The sequence below is a fragment of the Channa argus genome, chromosome 7, assembly GCF_033026475.1.
Source record: "Channa argus isolate prfri chromosome 7, Channa argus male v1.0, whole genome shotgun sequence".
Taxonomy (NCBI): Eukaryota; Metazoa; Chordata; class Actinopteri; order Anabantiformes; family Channidae; genus Channa; species Channa argus.
The window spans coordinates 1,945,019-1,966,485 of record NC_090203.1 but is presented as its reverse complement, the minus strand read 5'-3'; the positions used below and the strand labels follow the sequence as shown (position 1 = coordinate 1,966,485).

At 40.5% G+C, this 21,467-nt stretch overlaps 1 protein-coding gene across 2 annotated transcripts in view; it reads right to left on the bottom strand.

Annotated features, from left to right (window-relative positions):
* Positions 1 to 1,137: 1,137 nt before the first annotated feature.
* Positions 1,138 to 21,467, bottom strand: part of atg5 (ATG5 autophagy related 5 homolog (S. cerevisiae)) — a 34,003-nt gene continuing 13,673 nt past the window's right edge. For both annotated transcript variants that reach the window (XM_067509365.1, XM_067509366.1), the window contains 2 exons: positions 17,074 to 17,191; positions 1,138 to 2,752 (listed from right to left, as the gene is read on the bottom strand). In XM_067509365.1, the coding sequence (XP_067365466.1) occupies positions 2,616 to 2,752; positions 17,074 to 17,191 (255 nt within the window). In that variant the 3' untranslated portion in view covers positions 1,138 to 2,615. The remainder of the gene's footprint in view (positions 2,753 to 17,073; positions 17,192 to 21,467) is intronic.

Below are 21,467 nucleotides of genomic sequence, written 5' to 3'. Positions count from 1 at the left end.
GTGTGTGTGTGTGTGTGTGTGTGTGTGTATGACAGAGAGAAAAAAAGGGGCACAGTTCCAGTATATTTTTGGTTTCCGTGCACATAAACACACCTGTGGAGGGTTTCACATGATGTCTGTAATTATGTACACACTCACTGTACAGTTCATTTCTTGCTCATGTAAAGACACACACACACAGTGACAGAGGAGCCTGAGGCCTGTCTGACAGGACAGTTTAGCAGTCTCATTAGCAGCGGGTGGAATGTCCACTGATAATGAACCAGGAGAGATGAAGAAAGAGGAGGAGGAGAGCGTCAGCAGTAAAACACATAACAGAGATGTATGTTTATGATCTGGATAAAGCGAGAAGACGGTAAAACACCAGACCGGAGAAAAACAAAGTTCAAACCCCAAAAAGACACTTTCACTAACCTGCAACGTCATTCAAAATAATGATCAGGTGATTAATTTATATTTTTATATTAACTATATTTCCAACAATGCAGCAACTCTGAGCCTCAATGCACTGGTTGATCCTGACCATAGGATTCCTCCGACAGAGCTTGAGTCCATTTCCATCCGTCCTTTGTTGCACTTGCAGCTCCTCAAACGGAAACACTCCTTCTCGTAGCACTTTGCTGCAACGTTTTCTCCTCGACTTAGACTTTTGCTGCCTTGTAAGTTCCTCACTTGGAAGTGACTTTGGATAAAAGCGTCAGATGCCGAATGACTAAATGTAAATGCTCTTTTAGAGGGAAGAATCACCATCTACGAAATCCCTCTGAAGATGCACGAGAAAATCCTCTGGTTTCCTCTGCAACGTGGGAGTTTAAAAGTTCAAACTAAATAACATTGCAGCTTTTTAGAATTGTGTTAGTTGGAGGTTGGTCCGTCAGTGCAAAACAGGCTAATGAAACATTATGTTACTAGTTTCAGTGACTTCAATTTGATTTTCATTTTCAGGTTTCTAGAAAACAAAGGTGATGGAGGCCAAGCTGACGACTTTATGGGCAACCTTCTTATACCAAACAGGACTTAAAATAAAAGAACATAACAAAAAGATCAGTGCTGCTGTTGCATTTAATTACCAGATCCTCTGGCAAATATTTAATTCAATGCACTTTTATTAGAAGTCATTCTGGATAACACGGTCAGGTGTTTTAATGTTATTTTATTTCAGTATGAACAGATGTAAGAAAATGAAAACAAGACAAGATGCTGATCTGTGACTGATTAACCGTCATCTTAACATTCAGCAAAGCAGAGTGATGCAATCTGTGCAGCCATCAGCCTCAGTTCTCTTTCAAAGTCATTTCTGCTTTCACTAGTTTGGTCTCTGTCCAGAAAGTGTGACATACCCAGCATATGGAGGTCAAACAGCCTGCAGACGTAATGCTAATCTAACCTGCTGTCTCATTACTGAAGTCGAGTTCTTGAAATGAAACAAATCCAGATGCTGGTTTAAGTTTGGCAGCAGGCGAGCAGAGTGGAGCCAAATCTGACAAAAGCAGACAGCGAAACAGCTCAGGAGCGGAATCAACACCTGCTATTGAAAATGTGGGAACTCCCGCCGCCGCCGCCGCAACCCCCCACCCCCCACCCACCCACTACATACTTTGCCTCATAAGTAGCTACATGACTCTGAACAGGTACCCTTTGTGAATTGGTAAAGCAAGATAAGAACAAGCAATGCTCTGTTTTCAGACATTTTTAATTGATCAATTTGGTTTTTTTTTACCCACAGAAGAATTTGTAACTATGGAAACATTAATCAAGTCTGCTCTTAACGGTTTTGAAATTAAGAGCAAAGCGATATGAGAGTGGGATTTCTCAAAGTCAAGGGTGAAAAATTAGGGTGACCAATGAGTTTTACGGTGGTCGAGCTAAAGCTGCACCAACTGATGACACTGAAAAATAAAATGTCAAACTCAAAGACTGGCACCAGATGCTCAGTGTAAACCAGCTCCTATTTGTGCTGGGGACAGAAATCGAACAGTCTTGCACATGCTCGGTTGCTAAATGAAGCCAAAAATGTTACTCCAGACGATGCAACCGACAGGAAATCCTTGGTAAAAGTCAGTGTTTGGAGTTGTCGGTGGTCATTAAGTTACATGGATCCAGGGCCAGTGAGGATAATGTTGAATAAAAACGCGTCAACGTGGCAACTAAGGCAACTTCAGCAGGACTTGAAACACCACTTCCGAATCCTGAAACAAGTTTGTCTCCTCGTCGGGGAGAAAAATGTGTGCAAGGGTGGAAAATATGTTCAGAGGAAGAGGCGAAGATGCAAGAAAGCAGTAGAAAATTCGGTTCCTTGTTTAGTCAACCACCTCTAGCAGTAGCAATGTCTTCTCTTTGGAGAGCAATAAACAAGTTGTCTGGGTGGAAAAAGAGGAGTAGTAGTCATGGAAGTAGGAGTAGAAATACACAAGACGGAGTAGGAGGTTTGCTCAATACCTCCCTCACATCCCTAGTTCATGTTCATGTCAACACGATTCTGATCTTGTTCTCATTACAGCGTCTGGTAGCCCAGAGTTTCCACCGTGAAACATTTCCCGGAATATCCAGCCAGCTGGCCGATGGGTCAACTGGTCGGTCGTCACGGCGGCTGCGATGCTGGGGTGGGCCCGGCCTCAGTCGGTGGGGGCGGGGATGATGCAGATGTGCAGGAAGTTGTCGGGGTGACTGAGGTGTTCGCTTATCCACTGCAGCGGAGTCTCCAGCAGGGGCTCGATGCCGTGGATCACCACCTGGTAACGCTTGTGCTCACCTGCAGGGAGAGAAAATCAGTTAAACACCGATAACACCTCACTGTACTGCCTCCAATTTAAACCCTGCTGCATGTCACTGTTCGTTTTGTTGTAAATGTTTCTCTACTATTGTGAAGCTGGGCGGCTGTAACTGAGTGGGTAAGGCACTCGGCACTCGGCCACAGACCACAGGGTCGGTGGATCGACTCCTGGTTCCTCTTGGCTCTTTGGCAGTGTCCTTGGGCAGGATGCCCGGCCCTATTTTGCTCTTGGGGTCGGGTAAGCACCCTGCATGGCAGCTGCCATCATTTGTGTTTGTGTGTGTGTGTGTAAAATGCTTTTAAAAATACTTCATAAACCTCAAGACCTTTTCAAATACATATGAAAAGCATTTAAAAAAGCAAAAAGACAAGATCCAAGAAAAAAAAATTAAATGATGCCTGTCAAAAGACAGAGGAAAAAAGAACAGAAGCAAACACGAAGGCAGAAACGAGGCAATATGGAAAAGAGAGAAAGAAAATAGTGAAAAGGGGAAAAGAGATGCAGATAAAATGAGGTTAAAGAGAACAAGAACACGCTAAATTTAGACTAATGGCTGCTAGAAAGCAGAAGAAGCAATGAGTAAAAAAAACACTTCAGAGCGAAAGAGAGAAAAGACGGGAATGAGGAAAGGTGAGAACATGTAAACCGGTGGCCAGGAAGGAAAAAGAGAGAGAGAATAAAAGAGTCTGTTAGAAAGACAGAGAGAGAGAGAGAAGATAAAGGCAAAAAGATGGTAACCTGAGGTGAGAAAGACCACATCACAGACTATAGTAATACCACTGGTGTGGCGGGTGAGAGAGACAGAGACAGTGAGAGAGAGAGAGAGAGAAAGTACAATTGTAAAAGTGAGTGTGTTCAGTTATGAAGTAAAGTGACAGTTGAATGTGTTTATCGTTGACAGGATTCGAATTTTAAACTTTCACTCTGACAGTTTGTAGTTTCATACTGTGTGTGGGAGACTCTCTGGCCTCTCGCGACTGACCCCACCCATCACTGAAAGGCCACAACCGCAAATCGGCCGTTACGAGCGGCGTCTTCCTCGACCTTCTCCGCCTCCCGGGGTGGCGTGATTTGCAAAGACAAGATTTCTGATGAGATTAAGTGACAGTTGCAGAGCCTGAGAGCTGCAGGTCTTCCGTCTGAGACACTTAGGGCACTAAATACACGAAGATCATTGGCACTGCTCAGCCTGTCAGATACATTTGTCAAGTCTGAGGACATTTGGTACAGATCAGTCAGAGTCAAACCAAAGACGGCACCGAGCTGCCCTATGACAAACGCTTTGAAGCTTGAATTTAGCAACCAGCACTGCCTACACACGATATGCTTCTATTTTAATCGATGCAGCCTCAACACTTCACTTTTTGTGTGTTTACATGCACGTACCCAGTGATTGTGTCATTTTTACAACAGCAGGTCCCTGAACGCCTCCTGTATAGACAGGGAGCTTCAGGGCTGAGGCTTTGGCTCACACTGCGCCATCTTTAGGACTGCACGTGTTTTACCAGCCGTCCAACACGTGACCTCCCTTTTCCACTATTACTAACTAATGAATAATGTGTTAAATCAAAAAATTAAAAAACAATTAGAAGGGGAAAAAAACTGGACAAAAATTATATATGCCACAGAAACAACAAGCTACAAAATATTTAATTTTCAAATTTAAATTTGCTAATAAAAAGGCTTTTTGTATCTGGATTTTTACAGATTGACACATCTTAGGCTCGAGCATTAAGGAGGCTTCATTGTTTGACTGAGCTGAATTATTGCTATTTTGTCTTTTCTTCATTAAAACCGATGGTTGGTGTAAAGGTTTTCATATTCCCACCGTACTTATGAAAAATAAAGCATGTCGTAGCCAAATTGACACAATGCACAAAGCTCTCTAACAGTTTAGGTCATCAACAGTTCAGGACTTAAAAACAGGAATAACACACCCTCCAAGCACAAACTTGCCAGTACTGAACTTACAGTGCAGTTCAGTACAGATGTTAATTCCTACTTACTGTACATAATTGCAGTAAGTAGGAAATAAGAGTAATCTGAGTATTTACTTATTGTAGTTTAAATTCAGCAAAATAAATACCATTTATATTGGCAATTTAAATTAGTTTGTATGAATTCAGTCTGTTAGATTACTCACATTAACTTAAATGTGATATTAGTTTAAATTAAACACAATAAATAAATGCAATACATTTAAAAAGTCTTAAAATGAACCATAAATTATATGTAATAAAAATGAGCCTGTAGATCAGGTGCTTTAACTTCTAATTCATATCAGCTTGTTTACACAAAAAAAGTTACATTTAACTTTGGTTTGGCTAGAAGCCATAATTTGGGACATGCTCACCTATTAAAAGACAAACAAGAATTTAAATCTCACTTCCAGAGTTTTTGCTTTTTGTTTTAGACAAATATTTTTGTGGTTTTGCAGTGAATGGGGCTGGAAGATGGCTGCGTGTTTAGACTGTACATTAACACGAAGGCAGTGAATGCAGCTGTTTTCAGGTTAGTTGGTCTTAAAGACAGAAAGTTTCCCTGGAGGATTGTAGATCATAAGTTCTGGATTTATAAATTATTTTAAAATGTTTTAACACCTTTTAAAAAGCCCAACAGCTAATTTGAACAACTCCCGTACACAACCAGGTCTTTCTCTGTACGTGCATGAGAGCGAGGCAGTGATGGCCCCTTTCCTGTACATCACTCTTGACCTCATGCACGCCCACACACACATTCACAGGTTGTCCTCTGCTCACGCACAGGTCACGTGACATTTTAGCTCCACGTAATATCAGGAGGATTGTTGAGGCCGACCGTTAACTGACGGTCTGACAAACAGCTCCACCCTACACCTGCTGACTGGTTGGCAAAAAGCTACATGCAAGAAGCTGATGTCAGGAAGACATGTGCTCAGCAAAGGCCTTCTGAAAAATACAGCTGTGCACAAGAGGTGGGTTGGGCTGGGCTGCCTCTGCTGGTGGCAGCTGGAATTTGAAAAATAATACTTTTAAATTGAATAGTGTAGTATTTCTAGGTGGTACCTATAAAATAATATACATCACCTGAACTAGGTATCAAGGCCATAACAATATATTAGACAATAAGAGCTGGAACAACCTCAAATAAGCAATATTTGAATTTACTGAGTTGATATTTGAATTTACTGGGGCAGCTCACAGAAAACCAAAAGGTGTAGCATGGAATTACAAACTGTAGGGTGATTAAAACAGAAACCGCTTTTATTTTACCACCTAATTTAACGTTTAGTGAATGCAGGATGTTGAGGCGTAAGCAGAAGGCAAAGAGCGGACGGACTGTCTTTAAATGAAACACCTTAACTGAAGCAGGTCACCAGAGCAAGGTGAAAGTCATGGAGTTTAAAGAAGGAGAGAACATATTCTCTGGCAAGTGAAGTTGAATTTCAAACATCAGAAATGTGAGCAAATGTACCTGCAGTAATAGATATTTTTAATTATTTATTTAACTTGATTGTTGGTGTATTCAGAAAAATCTAAATTGTTCAAAGACTTTGAGGAGTTAAGGTGGAGGCTTGTTTGCATTGTTGGCTTACAGCACTAAAACCACTGAGCCACAAGCTTGAAAAAGGAAACCAGCTTAAATTTGAGCCCAGTCACTGTACTCGTACGGTTTCCTGTTGAATGAAGGGAATCAGGTGTTTTTTTTGCTGTGCTTTGCAGCTTAACAACGATAGCTGAAGGTTAAGCCTGTTCAGAGTTGGAACTGAACAATGCATATTGAGGTGTGTGATCGATTATTGTTTAGACGGCATTACTGGAACGTGGAGCAGCTGGTGAAAGAGTACGAGCATCACTGTATGTGTATTTTGAAAGAAGGAAATGAGAACTGAATGAATGAGTAAGGCACGAAATGGAACGACATAAGCAATAAATGTGCAATGATTGCTTTTTAAACTGTAAACAAAGTTTGGATAATAGGTGTCAAGATGGAAGCAACTGAGCCAAAATGCATTTGTGTATCATTTTCATTTGTTAGCCTCTATTTATGTCAGTGCCTTTAATATGTTCCATCCACTTTTCTTAAAGTCTACGTGATAATAAAACAGCACAAACAGCTTACACACTTTCTCATTGTCTGTTTTTGTCATTTTTTTCCTCCCCGCTCTCGCTGTATGGCAATAAATTTTCTTTATTACTTTACGAGACACAATGCTGCACGCTGTGATTGACGGCATCTTATTTTCTATAAGATCACTCTGAATTCTTTCCACCAGACCTGCTTGTTTTCTCTGGATTGTGCTCAACATTGTTCTCTGGCAGCAGGAAAATACTCTAACGGACTAAAGTATAAAAACCAGGTTTTTGTAAACTGACATTCTTCTAAAAATAATCTGAGAAAACGTCAGAAAAGCTAAGAATAATGAGCCCTAATCAGTCATTTCATTTGTATTTGTGCAGGTGATCACTCCAAGTATATTTTCTAATATCTTATGTTTCTGAGAGCTCAGAACAGTAACAGATGATGAATTTAAATGCTGACCATCCTTAGCCCGGTTGAGAAGCACAGAAAGTAAAAGGTGTGATCCTCCCCACATGACAGCAATACTGAGAACACACTTTCTCTAGTGTTTCATGCCCATCTATAACCTTTAGGTCCTGTCTTGCCTGGCAACAGAGAGATGTGGAGTGGAGTGAAGTAGGCGTGTTGTCTCATTATGAGAAATGGGGGAATTCACAGTGGTCCACGCCCCCAAACGACACACACACCTACCTCAAATATACATTTCTGTAGATCGTTTCATAATTCACCTGCATCTAAATCAGTCTCAGGCTCATGCCCACCCACACTTACAACTCAGACGTATGCGGGGGAGGAAGAAAGAGTGGATGACATAAGGTCAGCTTGGGTGATAGTTCTGCACAATTTATTGTATTTTCATCGTCATCATCAGTGTGAATTCCTGCAATAAACACACCGGTAACAGCTAGAACATGAACACAGCTGAGAGTTGTTGTCCCCTATGAAACCATGGCAAATAAAAGGTATTTGTGTGTTGCCATAGAAGGGAATAAACCTGCTCTCATCACTTCCAGTAATGTTATGAGTGAACTTTCAAACTTTCTGTGCAATCACACTGTTTCGTACACAATATTATGGCCGGCATCTGACAAAAAAAAAAAAACCCTGCCATTAAACTGATTTGTTAGCGAGTACATGTGTGGTCTATTTAATTCCATTCCAACATCACAGGGGGGAATGAAAAGACAAGAGAAATGCATTAAAAACACAGTGAACTCTGGGGACCTGTGAATGTTTTCAATAAATCTTTGATTTCAGAGTGCAAACAGCAATTTAAACTAACAACCGATGTTCAAGAATTGCAGTGTTGTACTCTCTCACCAAAGTTTAGTTTACTTGTCATGAGTGTTACTACTGACCCTTGGAGAGAGTTGTGTTTGGAGGCCTGATGTAATGCAAAGTTTACCATGAAGTTCATCTGAAACATTTTAAAGACATGGACATTAGTTTGGAGTAAAGTGTGAACAACTGAGAAAATGCAAAAGAAAATGATCGTCCCATTGTTTTGAAGCTTGATCTAAAAGTCTGAATTTCTCAACTGACTGCTGCTACAATTTAAGTAACTTTGAATCAGGAAGTGAAGAACTAATCGCTACATTACTCGTTCCTTTACTTTATGTACAAGTGACTGCCGCTTCATCGGAAACTGACATGCAAAACTGTAAACTGAAAAGAGCTTCTGTCATGGTTAACTTGAGACAAATTTCTACTCTGTTATTTGAACCATGAAGCAACACTTTAATCCAAACAAATACTTGTTCTCCACAGGCAAAACATTTTCTCTTACAGTTTCTAAACCTGTTCACTTTGCAGAAATCTATTTCAATGAACTAGCCTTCTTCAGACAAAGATTAAATTTGCAGTAATTGTGCAGTTCCTGTTTTACACGCTGGTGACACATCAGACAAAAAACCAAAAAGGAGCTACACCCTACATTTGTTTGACGGTGCCTGAAAGCCTGAAAGCCACACTTCCATACTCCTTTTCAAGTGGGCCGCTTCCAGGTCTGGTTCGGAACCAGTGTCTACTTTAGAACGCGTTCCATTTCAAAAGTGAACGGGCTTTGGGCCACGTAAACTGGTTTCACATCCCACAGAGTGTTTGCTGGTCTAGAACAAAGAACCACCTCTGCTGGGGGCTGAGGGTGGGGTTACTGTGACCAACCGAGAGCTTTGCTGTAAAGATTAAAATCGATGTATATTTTAGTAGAATCGTATAACTGCAATGGGATCAACACCACAGGAGAATGGAGTATAATCCTTTCTAAAATTATAGAATGAATTCCTGTAATTTTCGTACTCCAGCTCCAGCGGGATTATCTTCTTAGAACACACGTTCCAAAAAGGTAAAAAGGATGTGTTAACGTGCTTAATTCACACATAATTAATAACTTAATATTTATCCCCAAAACCGTTCTCAGATTGTGCAGTCAAACATAACTTCAAATTGAGGGGGCCCCCAGGGGCCAGGTGAGGTGTCAACCATGAGCCACATCATTTGTGTCTGGTTGCAAGTGTCAGTTGTCACTTGTCAAAAAACAAAAACAAATGACCTGTTGACCAGCCACAGCCTTACAGGAAAAACAACTTACTGGTTACAGTAAAGGTGGTTCAATTCCCCTCCGGTTGCTCCAAAATACAGGTATAACAACGGTTAGCGGATGTGTCATGTGAACGACAACAATACTGAGGAATGTTGCAGAGGAATAGAGAATTACAGAGGTGTTTTCCCAATATGAGTAATACTCAGTTCTGTGACTCGTTAGATGAACATTAACAGCAGGAACAACCACATTTGAGGCCAACAGTTTTGATTATCTGGGAGAGATCCGCTTATTTCCATTATAAAATTTACAAGAATCTTACCCCTGTCGTATATTAAATAATCAATCTATTGTCTAAAACCATATATTTTTTATTTTCAAACATGTTATTATCTTGTATTGCGAAACAGTTTTCCAACATTGCTGACTTTGGTCCCAACATTTGTTTAAAGGGATAGTGTATCATTTTTAATCTGGTCTTAATAAAAACTCAAGGGCTATTTATCCACTTGGAACAGGCTGAAGGTCGTTAAAAGTTTTCCTGCTTTCCACAATATCTGCAAATGTTTACGTCCAGAACCGGACTGCGCTGTGAGAAATGAGGGCAAGCTGCACGGCGGAGGACATGTCAGCAGTCCACATGCTAAGTCCCACCGTTTCAAAGAACAATTTCACTCTTTTTTGTTTCTCCACACAGTCTCTTGACATACATGGCGCAGAGTGATTATTATTAAAAAGAAATGGTGAGTCAAAGTGTTCTGGGAAATCCTGAAAGGAACAGGCTGAGGCTACTAGCAATGGAAGTGAACAAAAATACATTGTTTGCAAACTGTTACATGTACGTAGAGACTATTTGTCAGAGGACCGAATTTGGAAAACTGGTCGGTATTTGAATAATTTCCCGTCTTCTTTTTTTTTCATCTGTGTACTCTGGTTGATACACGTGCGTTTCTGTGTTTCTGATTCACGCTGTGACCACCAGTAATAAGTCACCAGGTGATATCCCTCCAGTGAAGTTCAGGAGAAAGGCTCTGAGTCTACTCTGTCTTGAAAACACTAACTTTGATAGATTCAGACTCAGTGTAGATCAGTGCAACATTTGAAATGTCATATTAACAACAACACTTAACAACCAACAGCCTGTTCTAAAACTAACTACTAAGTTATTAATAAGACCAGATTAAAAAATGGGAATTGTACCTTTTAAGTACCATAAATGCTCCGTTATGATCAGTTTGAATGTGTCGTTCCAACTTTAACCATCCAACAAATTGCATCCCTGTCGGACTCTTAAGGTCTGGCAAAAACGTTAATTATTAGATAATATGACAGATGGAAAGAGAAAATTCTGATGGTCAGGGCTTTCTGACAATATACCACACTGACAATAGTAGTTTTAATAGTTTCCATGATAAGAAATCATGAGGATGGAGAGAGAGAGAGAGAGAGAGAGAGAGAGAGAGAGAGAGAGAGACAAAGAAAATAAATTTACTCTACATACAGTATTTCTATGCAATTCATCCCAACTACAAGGATGTTATTAATAACTGGGTTGCAATAGAATGTAGCAGCAACCTAGTCAACTAAAGTCCACTAATATCCACTGACACACCCGTAAACACGTCCTGTGGTCAAGTGTTACACGACTGCCGGCCAAGACGACATGTTTTGTCAGCCGAGCAAAGCCAACCACAATTGGAGAAGACCGCAGTGCAACGCTCTCCTCCCAGCCAAACACAGAGGCTGGCTGCATGACTGACAGCTGGTCAGACCGACTGCTTCTAGGGGCCGACCGAATCAACTGCTGACTGACTGCCAGACTAACATAACAACTAGCTTTCTACTAAATGACTGAGTGGAGGGCAGTGCAGCTGGCATCTAAGTGACAGTCTATGTCTGTTTGGTTGGTGGATGAGCGTTTGTTTCTATAAATCAACTAATCTGGCTGAGATAATGTAAAAATGTGCATTCGCTTCTCAGTGGCTGTGATGGCATCTTCAGGTTGTTTTTGTTTTTTTTTTAAAAACATTGAATCAAAATTTTTGAATACATATTCATGATTCAATCTACAGTTAAATTAAAAGTTTGTTCTAAGAAGCCGAAAACCTGCAAATAATAGGCCTTTTTAATAAAAGGTACAATGTTAATTACATTTTTGTGAAGTCAGGAAGACTTTATTACAGCACTAATTTAGTGCTATGAGAAACAAAAACAAAGGCAGCTCTTTCATTTAAGTCTTTCTGGCAGCGTTGGTGTCACTAGCAGAGCCAGTCTGGTAATAAAAAGGGAATTTTAGCGACGTTTTGCAGCCTGCTTTTTGCATGCAACAACAATTTTCACGCCTCCTTCACACCAATTTTACTACTAAGTGAAACTGGCAATCCAATTTTCATATTGTATCGATGCCAGGGGTGACGGATGTATTCCAAAAACAATGCTGCCTCACCACAGGGAAACATGTCCAAAGAAAATGGTAAGGAACAATCAAACACAGCTGCCAATAAAAACATAACATAACGAGATATTAGGAATATCCCAAAAATACAGTGGATACTTGTTAACACCAAATATAAATGTAATAACTTACAGCCTGTTATTATTCTGACAGTCAGAAAATTTTATAAAATTGAGAGCAGATAATTTGTGACATTTCTGCTAATATATGATGCTTTTAAAAAGAACCGTGGCTTTTCCCTGAACCTTACACATAAAACTCACTTGATTTAATTCTAAATTTGTACTTTGTGTTGCAGATTGTCTTTATCTAATTCTAAATGTACTGCTTATGTAACTTTGTCTGCTTCTCTAAAACATTTAGTAAAAAAGCAGCGCTAAAACTCACTTTTTACATAAGTACAATATGATAATGAATTTTAGAACTGATTTTCTAGCAGACAAAGTTCTCAAACCATAACTTTTGAAAACATGACATCAGATAAAATAAACTCAACACAAAAGTCTACTATTTCTAAAATTAAATAACAAATTACAGGATCGAAAAACACTGTCATGATTACAAACATGATTTAAAAATTGCCAGCTTTGAGATCTTGACATTGTGTTTTTGACACATTTAAAGATTGTCTGACGTACACAAAGTCTGAGACACACTTATCTAGGAGTGAATCATTAGACATATGACACGGACATTTATAACCAATGCTAAAAGATATTATGCACTTGTGGAGATTGACTATTTTTGACTTTGGAAAAATATACGATAAGTAATTTTAGATCACATAGATGTTGACACGGCTGATTTCTACCACAATGTTGACATGTTTCACGGCATTTTACAGTAAAGTTGTCTGATCAGAATTAAAAAGCAGAAGATCATAACTGACCGCAATCTAATCCACAAAAGGCAGAGTCATAAAGCAGGCTTTCGAGCCTATTTGAATTCCCCCATCACCTGAACACATCACAAGCCTACGCACATGAATCATAACCCAATATCTCCTGTATCACAGCAGCCACTAAAACCTACACTTCCCCCTCTAGGCTCTGTAGTGAGCTGACCCGTTTGAGCACAAGCTGTATTGGCTCCTTGTGCAGCCTCATGGGGAAGCCTGCGAATGGTGAGTGGGCTGGACCACAGATATGAGTGAAATGGGGGACGTGGGAGAAGCAGGGACAAGGGGGTTGGATGCTCACAGTATTATTGCATAGATTTGACACTCACAACAAAATGGGAGGGAGGGGTCGGGGTGGGGTTGAAATTGTTGGGGGCTTTCCTCTGAGTATTCACAGACAATTATCATCGAAAAAAAACTTTGCTTACGAGAACTGTCAGAGCACATGTCATGTGTGGGCAGGATCACCCTTTAGGCTGTGATTTCTTCAGCAAATCGAACAACAATTCCTGCCAAAACCTTGCTCAATGACACACCTGGATAAAACAAACTACAAAAACAAGAGACAGCTCAAAAACACGTCAACGCTGACCTCTGGTTAATGTGATGTCTCCGGTTTTGTTTCCCGCTACATCAGCCTCACGGCCACACACACACTTTGGGTATTGCTTGAGAACAATTTGGGAATCCCCATCTTTTTTTCTTCTAAGCTGAAGCCACCCCCATTTGTTTGCTGCGGCTGAGTTCGAGGTCCCACAGGGGTCAAACCCAATCCTCTCTCAGACATAACAGAAGGGAAGACTGTTTGAAAAAACCTTGTTATTTGATGTGTGAAAGATCAGTGGAGCACCCCAGGTTCTCTTTGTGTTATATGTTAGGGTCCCAGCACAAGAGAAGAAAAAGTCCTGTGAACTCCTGAACAATACTACCAGCAAACTCTTCCAAACACTACCACCCCACCCTGTCCCCGAACACACGTCTCTAATCTAAACACGCCACTATAATCCCCGGCTATCACCCGACTCATCTACGAGCCGAGGAAGAAGTGGAAACCAAACAAACGACAGGAGACAAAAGGGCCACTTTCACCTTGATCCGCCAAGCAGGCTGGCAGACTCCAAAGAGGGAGGAGAGCAGAGAAAAGCAGAGATTTAACGTCAAAGACTTGAAAGATGTTTATGGCAGACAGGTAAGATGTTGAGGACTACACTTGAGAGAGAGACAGAGAGACACAGAGAGAGAGAGAGACACACAGAGAGAGAGAGGATCAAAAGGAAAAAAAAGTCTTAGATCATAAACCAGCAAGAGTAAAACAGGAAAAGGCAACAGGCGGTCGTCTATCTCCAGGTCAGTCACAGACAATATAAGCAACTTTGGCAAATAAGTGCTATTCAAATTATATGAATACAAACCACTGAGTCAAAGTCAGTTACTGACAGTGCATTAGTGCTTGGCAGCTGGATTTACTGCTGAGGGCCAAAAGCAAAAAAGTGTACTTGGCAGGTTTGAAGCAGACCAGCTGAAGGCTAAGTAACCATGACATAGTTCAAGAGAGAGAGATGCAGGAATTTCCTTTTCACTGAAAGCCTAGGCAGCCGCGGTTCAGTTGGTAGAGCAGTCATCCAAGAGCCCCAGGGTCGGTGGTTCGATTTCCAGTTCCTTCTGGCCACATGTGGAAGTGGGCCTGCCAGTAAGTGGCAATTTTGCCAACATTTGGACACACCGCAAAGACTACAGCTGACGGCCAAGTAGCTGTGTTTGCGTGAGGGAAAGGAAAGACAGAAAACTGAGGCCAGAACTTATTTGCTAGGCTGAACAACCAATCAGTTGTCTCTCATAACTCACTTAAAGGTCACATTATCATTTAATCAAACCTTTCCATAGCTTTTTTAATCAGTTGTTGGTGGTACATCATCACTCTTTCTGCTGAGCTAGTTGGCGAAACAGTTGCTTATTTACACGTCCACAAGTTCCAGAGTAAGATGAATATTCAATCAGACTGGGGCTTCTGGCCGGGGCGGCTATAGCTCAGTTGGTAAAGGCAGTTGCTTACGGACCACAGGGTGAGTGGTTCGATCCCCGGCCCTGGCTATATGTCGAAGTGTCCCTGGGCAAGTCACTGAACCCCTAACAGCCCATTCCCCTCCCCAGCGATGCAGTGCCGGTCCAAGCCCGGGAGAAATTGGGGAGGGTTGTGGAAATCAACATGCGGACAATGATCCAAATCAACATGCGGACAATGATCCGCTGTGGCGACCCCGAACTCATGGGATAAGCCGAAAGGAGAGTAGTAGTAGACTGGGGCTTCTGGCCACCTGATAAATGTGAGACCAATTTTCATTGTCTTTTATCTCTGGTTTTGGTCTTCGCTGACTCCTCGGGGAGTTTCTCCGCTTCCTACACTGCTGTTGCTGCTGTCTGTGTGCTGTTCGGGGTTGGGCAGGCTGCGTACAGACGGTTTTAGGGTTCTATCCCTGAAAACAGCAGCCATCTGTGGATGACAATTAGGCTACGAAGACTGGCCAGGTGAGAGTGAACAGCTGAATGGCTAAACAGGGACGTGAGGCTCAGAATAGAGCCTGAGGGAAGCTGCAGACTCTGTTCATAACAAGTGGCTCCTTTAACGCTGTCATTTCATTTCATACATGTATAAATGAACCAGTGGGTAACGATGGGTAATATACAGTTCAACCTGGAAATCTATTAATGAGCCAGGATCAAAATGGGAGGTTTGCTGTGGCCACCCCTGAAGGGACAAGCCGAAAGCCACTGATCATCAGCAAAGTGAATGCTAGTGACACAGACTAAAAGGTAGAAAACTATTTCTTTACATTTTGCTTCCTCTCAGTGAAGTTAATCACCATATGATTACACGTGGGTATTTTTTACATTTCTTGTATGGAACTTGGTGATCTTACTCAACATTACAGTAAGGTGTCACCGCATAGACTTAGATTTTTCCAAATGCCTTCAAATTCTGTTAAGCTTTTAAATAATATAAAGTGACTGACGTGTAAAATGTCACCATCATCATAATGACAATATGAGAGTAGACACAGACACGCACACAGAGACAGGAGAAGGGGGGTGTTAATGGTTGTGTCTCCTCCATGCAGGTGAGTCTTCTGCGGGTCCTCTGTCCTAACACACTATTGTCTCCATATCTACTTCCTCTCTCCTCCCCTGCAGACAGCGCCTGTTTAGACTGCCACTGGCCCCCCTCTCCTCTCATCTCTTCTTTCAGAACCACCACACCTCTGCCTCAGCTGGAACTGAACCATGTGCCACATGTGCACAGAGGGATAATGTGCCAAACCTGCTGAGCAGATGTATATTAAGGGTTTTTGCCTACTGTTGACAGGCCGTGTGCGGGACTTTTTATTTTTATTTTACAACTTGTGTCTGAGGTTGTGTGCTGCATATTGATATTGGGATATTTTATGTTTGTTTTTATTATTTTTATTTTATTAACAAATACACATCTGTTCATTTCCTGTGTCTGTCCTGTCTAATTTAATGCACCTGTGTGAAATCAAGCGTTTGCTCTGCATTGTGAAATTAGATGTTTTTCTTGAAAACGTTTAGATTATGAACTTCTTTATCTCACTGATCTTATTATTTTTTGTCTCAAATTTACTTTTAATGAGTGTTTTGTAACTTAATGATAAGTTGACACCTAAGCTTCTGGACTTCTCCTGACACTTCTTCCACATTTCTTTTTTTTTTGTAAGCGTTGTATGAAAAAAACTATTTAAAAAAATGGGGTCATAAATCACAAAATATAAGAATAATAAACTGTAATATATTCCATTTTAAAGGGTACATAAACCGTTTGATGTTCCTCTGAATCTGAATGAGCCTTTATTGTGGTTCTGGTTATCACCTGACATAGACATGGTCTTGTGTGTTACCTCAGATCACGTTTTAAACCAACTAAACATTCTTCTTCTAAATGTTTATATCGCTGCCTCTTTCAGCCCTTGTAGATCTGAGATAACATCACATCTGCAGTTTCCTCTTGGTCTTTTTTCTGAACATCATCTCTTCACCTCCTTCCACTCGTTTGTGCACTTGTTCATTATTTTTCCTTATCTAGAGCCCTCAGAGTTTTATCTGAGACAGTGGATCTCTTACAAGACTTGTGTGGCTGTGTGAATCACAAAAATACGAGTAGCTTTTCCCCCCTCACTTACAAAAGATGACTGGATCCACATTTGTTAAGGAACATATACCATGGCTGCAACACGGTAGTTGTTGGCAGTGCTTGTATTATGAGCACAGATTATTGAAGACAGCATATTTCACTAAGAAAGGAAAGACATAATATTGTGCGTAGGCTTACCCTCATTTGGTACAGCAGCTGGGAACACCTCATTCAGAAGGTCACCGAGTGTGTGCGTGTTGCCTTCTGGAGAAACAGGGCGAAACAGTTTCTGGAAGAACGGCCTGTCGCTCATTGTCTGTAGTGAATTAAAGCACAGCAAATGAACCACTGCAAATACAAATACACCAATTCAGAGGTTCAGAGGTTGTGTACTGAACAAAATAGTGAGGTCATATTTTCCACACTGCATTTATTTCTGATAAAGGCAACGAAAACAACAGGAAGGGAAACATTTTTAACATTTCTGAATTTCAGGACAATATTTTCAGCAAATTCCACAGCACATGTGGCACTCGAGGACAGATTCTATTAAGTTGAGTCAAAGTGCAGGTAACGTAATAGTTCAACCATTTAGGATCGAAATATTTTACTCATCAGATGTGGCATCAATTCCAGGAATTGCTGGGAAAAGGAGACAAAATATCCTGTAAATCAAGCCGTTTCATCTTAGGTGACATAGGGGGAAATTTTATGGTGATAAACAGAGTTCACAGGGTTATTATACTGGGAGGAATCCGCACCAGTATACACGCAAATGCTGTGAATGAACTGTACGTGCAGCTGAGCTGGAAGTGTGGTGCTTTGATCAGCCCGATGGCTCAGAATGTGATATTTAGCAATCTGCAGCATTTTAACAGTTACAAGTGACGCTGACATGTTGTACTGATCAGAACCAGTCTGGAAGTCATTAAACGCTGTTTTAGCATGTACTTGGCAGAATCAGCTTCTAACCAGACTAAAAACTCTTCTGGCTCTTCTAGAGGTTCTCAGATGGAGGGAACAGTGGAATAAATCATGATGTTTAATGTGACATTCTCTATTCTTCCCTATGACAGAAATCCTCTTCTTCTCTATAACTACCCCACAGTGAAACTAGGGATCAGAAAGTGCTCTGCCCAAGCAGAGTAGATACTTTGCTCAAGCATTCTCCTAACCAATATGCCAGCCTCTTGCATCACACTTGGCAGCCACTAAAAACCTGGAAGACACTGGAAAGCATAAGTAATAAGACAATAGAACATAACACACATTTTTAGACATACTGTTACAATTATCGAGCCTTGACCTGTGACCTTCTCATGGTGTTGATCTAAAATGCAAAACTTATCCTACTGCTGACCGCATTACAAATCATTCTGTGGAAGAGCGACCGCTAAATGCCTAAAATGTAAACTGAGCAAGTCAAGATGGGACAGCTAAGCAAATGTGACGTACGTACTCGAAAACATCTTGATGAGTGTTAAACTGCGATTGAATCTACAGCCACAACATTCCATTGGTGAGAGGTGCCGGAAACATGGTGGGAAATTACCAGCAGACACTAGACAAAAACCTGGTAAACTATGTCCTCAGCTGGTGATGGAGTCGAGAGTGTCAGTACGGGTAGAAGGTATCTGATGTTGAAGAGATGGTTCTGCCCTTTGAGGGACATCTGTGATTTGGGGCCAAATGTGTTTTAAATACTTGGCATAATTAATCATTATTTTAATGTGAAGTTAAACACAGAAAATAGACTTTTAATGTTACCCTTTAATTAAGAAAAAAAAACAACAACCTAGAATTTTCTCTGAAATGACTTGAAACTCAAAAAGAACAACAAAGAACGTCTGAATTTTCTGTTGTTTTTCGATTCAACAAATGTTTGAAATGATACAACAAAGCTCAAATCAAACAGCAGAGTGACAACTTTATTAGACTACATCACTAATAAAAAGACTGAAGATGTGTGATGCTAATTACAGGAGACAGTTTGAAATATCACTGTAATCCAAATAATTAAGACCTCTTCTGTCTTCTGACCATTTTCATTTGTTCTGATATTTAAAATATTATGTTAAGATTGATGTTAGATGTTTGTTTCTATTATTAAAATGCATTTCTTTTATTCCGTTCTTGTCAGTTTCAAGTTATGTCAAAGTAATGTGGGTTTCTTCTTTTTTCCATGGAACAGTTTGTGTCTGTTGCCATCTCCAGAATTTCACAGACATTTATTGTGATAGTTGTGGCCTGAAATGCCTGATTTTGAAACAGATTTTACAAAAACAAAAATTGCAATGTGACGTTATGGTGAGGTGTTAAAATACAAGGAGGCCCAGAATGCATGCAGGGACTGGTTGAAACAGTTGTTTCGATTACATTATTGCAAATTCCTGGAGGGACTGATTAATGATGATACTGAAACTGTTAAGTAATTGTAGCCATCATACATTATGAAAAATAAGCTACAGATTAGTAGACAGATTCGGGGTGTTAAATTGGTAACAATGGAAATGGAATCTCACATTTTATATGGTGGTTCACCAACATGGCAGTTATCTGACACCTACGTCTCCTAAAACCACATGTACAAACCTACACAAAAAAATAATAATCTATGATATTATCATCACCTAATTAAGTCCATTATTGGAGACTTTAGTTTTTTTTGTTTTTTTATGTACTATCTTCTCCCAAAATGATACTGCCTACACACACAGTCCAACATTATCAGCATATGCCCACAAGCCGCAGGTATCTGCCAATTACCATCACATCTCACTAAAAGATTCCTGAGAAACTGTAAATCTGGTGTAACACAGGCATTGGTAAGATATCACATTAAACTCGTTCCCAGCAGAAAGCTTCTAAATGTAATATGGATGAACAACAGGCTATTCAGCTCACACCCTGACCACAAACTATTGATTCTTTTCGATCATTGTCATTCATAAACACACAGGCATGTTTAAATACTGGAAACAGTTTTTGACGTACTAGAAATAAGAAATATTTCCTACAGGTAATTTTAATAAGCGGACAGTTGACTCTTTTTACTACTTATTCTTCTAGAAGCGAAATGTGCATGGTTCTTTTAATGGTTACTGATTTTATTATGTCAGCAAGTGTGATCTTTGTAAATGTCAAGATTCGCATTATCACTTTAGCTGCGTTAAAAATTCAGTGGTGCTAGTTACAGAGTGACCTGTGTACTCAGGGCGGGAGAGAATGCATCAAACACTGGACACTATCCAGGAGTCACCGTCAGCCAGTGACTAATAAAATATATGCAATTCGCTTTAGTTGAGCCTTAATTCAGCATTAATGTCACATATGAGACATAATGACTTAAGAGCTCGTATATTTGTAGTGCTACACGAGCTGTAAGTTTCCAGGTAAAGAGCCGTGCTGAGTAATGTGGTTAAAATCCATACTAGATTAGTAAAAACATATGGTGATTAAATACTACTATAATAGAAATATATAAGTTTGAAAATTGAAGTATTTAATAAATTGGTTAATTGGTTAAAGCACAAATATGAGGATTTGCATTTGTATTCACCAGATTAAATACATGGGAAATACATCTGAAAGGTTTATTCTACGCTGAGAACCTGCAGAAGACAGTTGTCTTTATCTTGTCAGGTAAGAAAGATTCAATTCAATTCAATTCAATTCAATTCAACTTTATTTATATAGCGCCAATTCACAACAAAGTCATCTCAGGGCACTTTACAGAATAAAGTCAAGATTATAAAGATATATAAAGAGAACCCAACAATTCCCCCTGGAGCAAGCCAGCCAAAGATACATTTTCTAATATGGGTGCAGGTCACATAAAGATCAGATAATATCAAATTCATGTTGAACACGATTAACAGTGAATTGTTAATTCAACAATTGAATCCCCCTCCTAAAAGACCCAGCCCTAATTATTCGCAATACTATTAGCAGGTCAGTGGGATTTGGATTCTGAGAACAGTTTGTTCAACCCACTTCATTAAACAGGACAATGGGAGCCTGTTTAAGCCTGTGGCTTCAAATGGACACATGGTGCAGGGAGATACCCAACCTGAGGTGTCAAACGGCGAATCTGATACACGATAGGGCCTGATCACGCAGCTGCAAAAAGGGAACTGGCGAGGATGGCGATCGGGTAACCAAACCGTAACAACACACCACAGAGCCAGGCGCAAAACAGCAAGAAGAAGGTGGTAGCGGAGGTGCAAAGCCGGCGCTCACGTTACACAGAAAGACTGAGTCACTGACAGGAAGCACAGACTTGCATGCAGGATCATCACTTGGAGCCAGAGCAGAGAGAGTGCGCTAAGTGACAGCTACTTCATTGCATTTTTAAACAGCCAGTCATGAATACTTAAAACTGTCGCCATACAAAGAAGGGGCTATTGATCCCTATGCAGAGAGGTGTGATGCTACCTGGATGAAGACACTTTCTTTTCAGCTGGCGTAACACCTTAGCTGGCACAGTGGCACATGGCAACACAAAGAGATGGAGGTGTCATTAGGACTCAGGTGAAAAGAGAGGGCTCGCTCTTGCTGAGTGAAAAGAGCAGAGGAACTCAAGACGTTGCCTA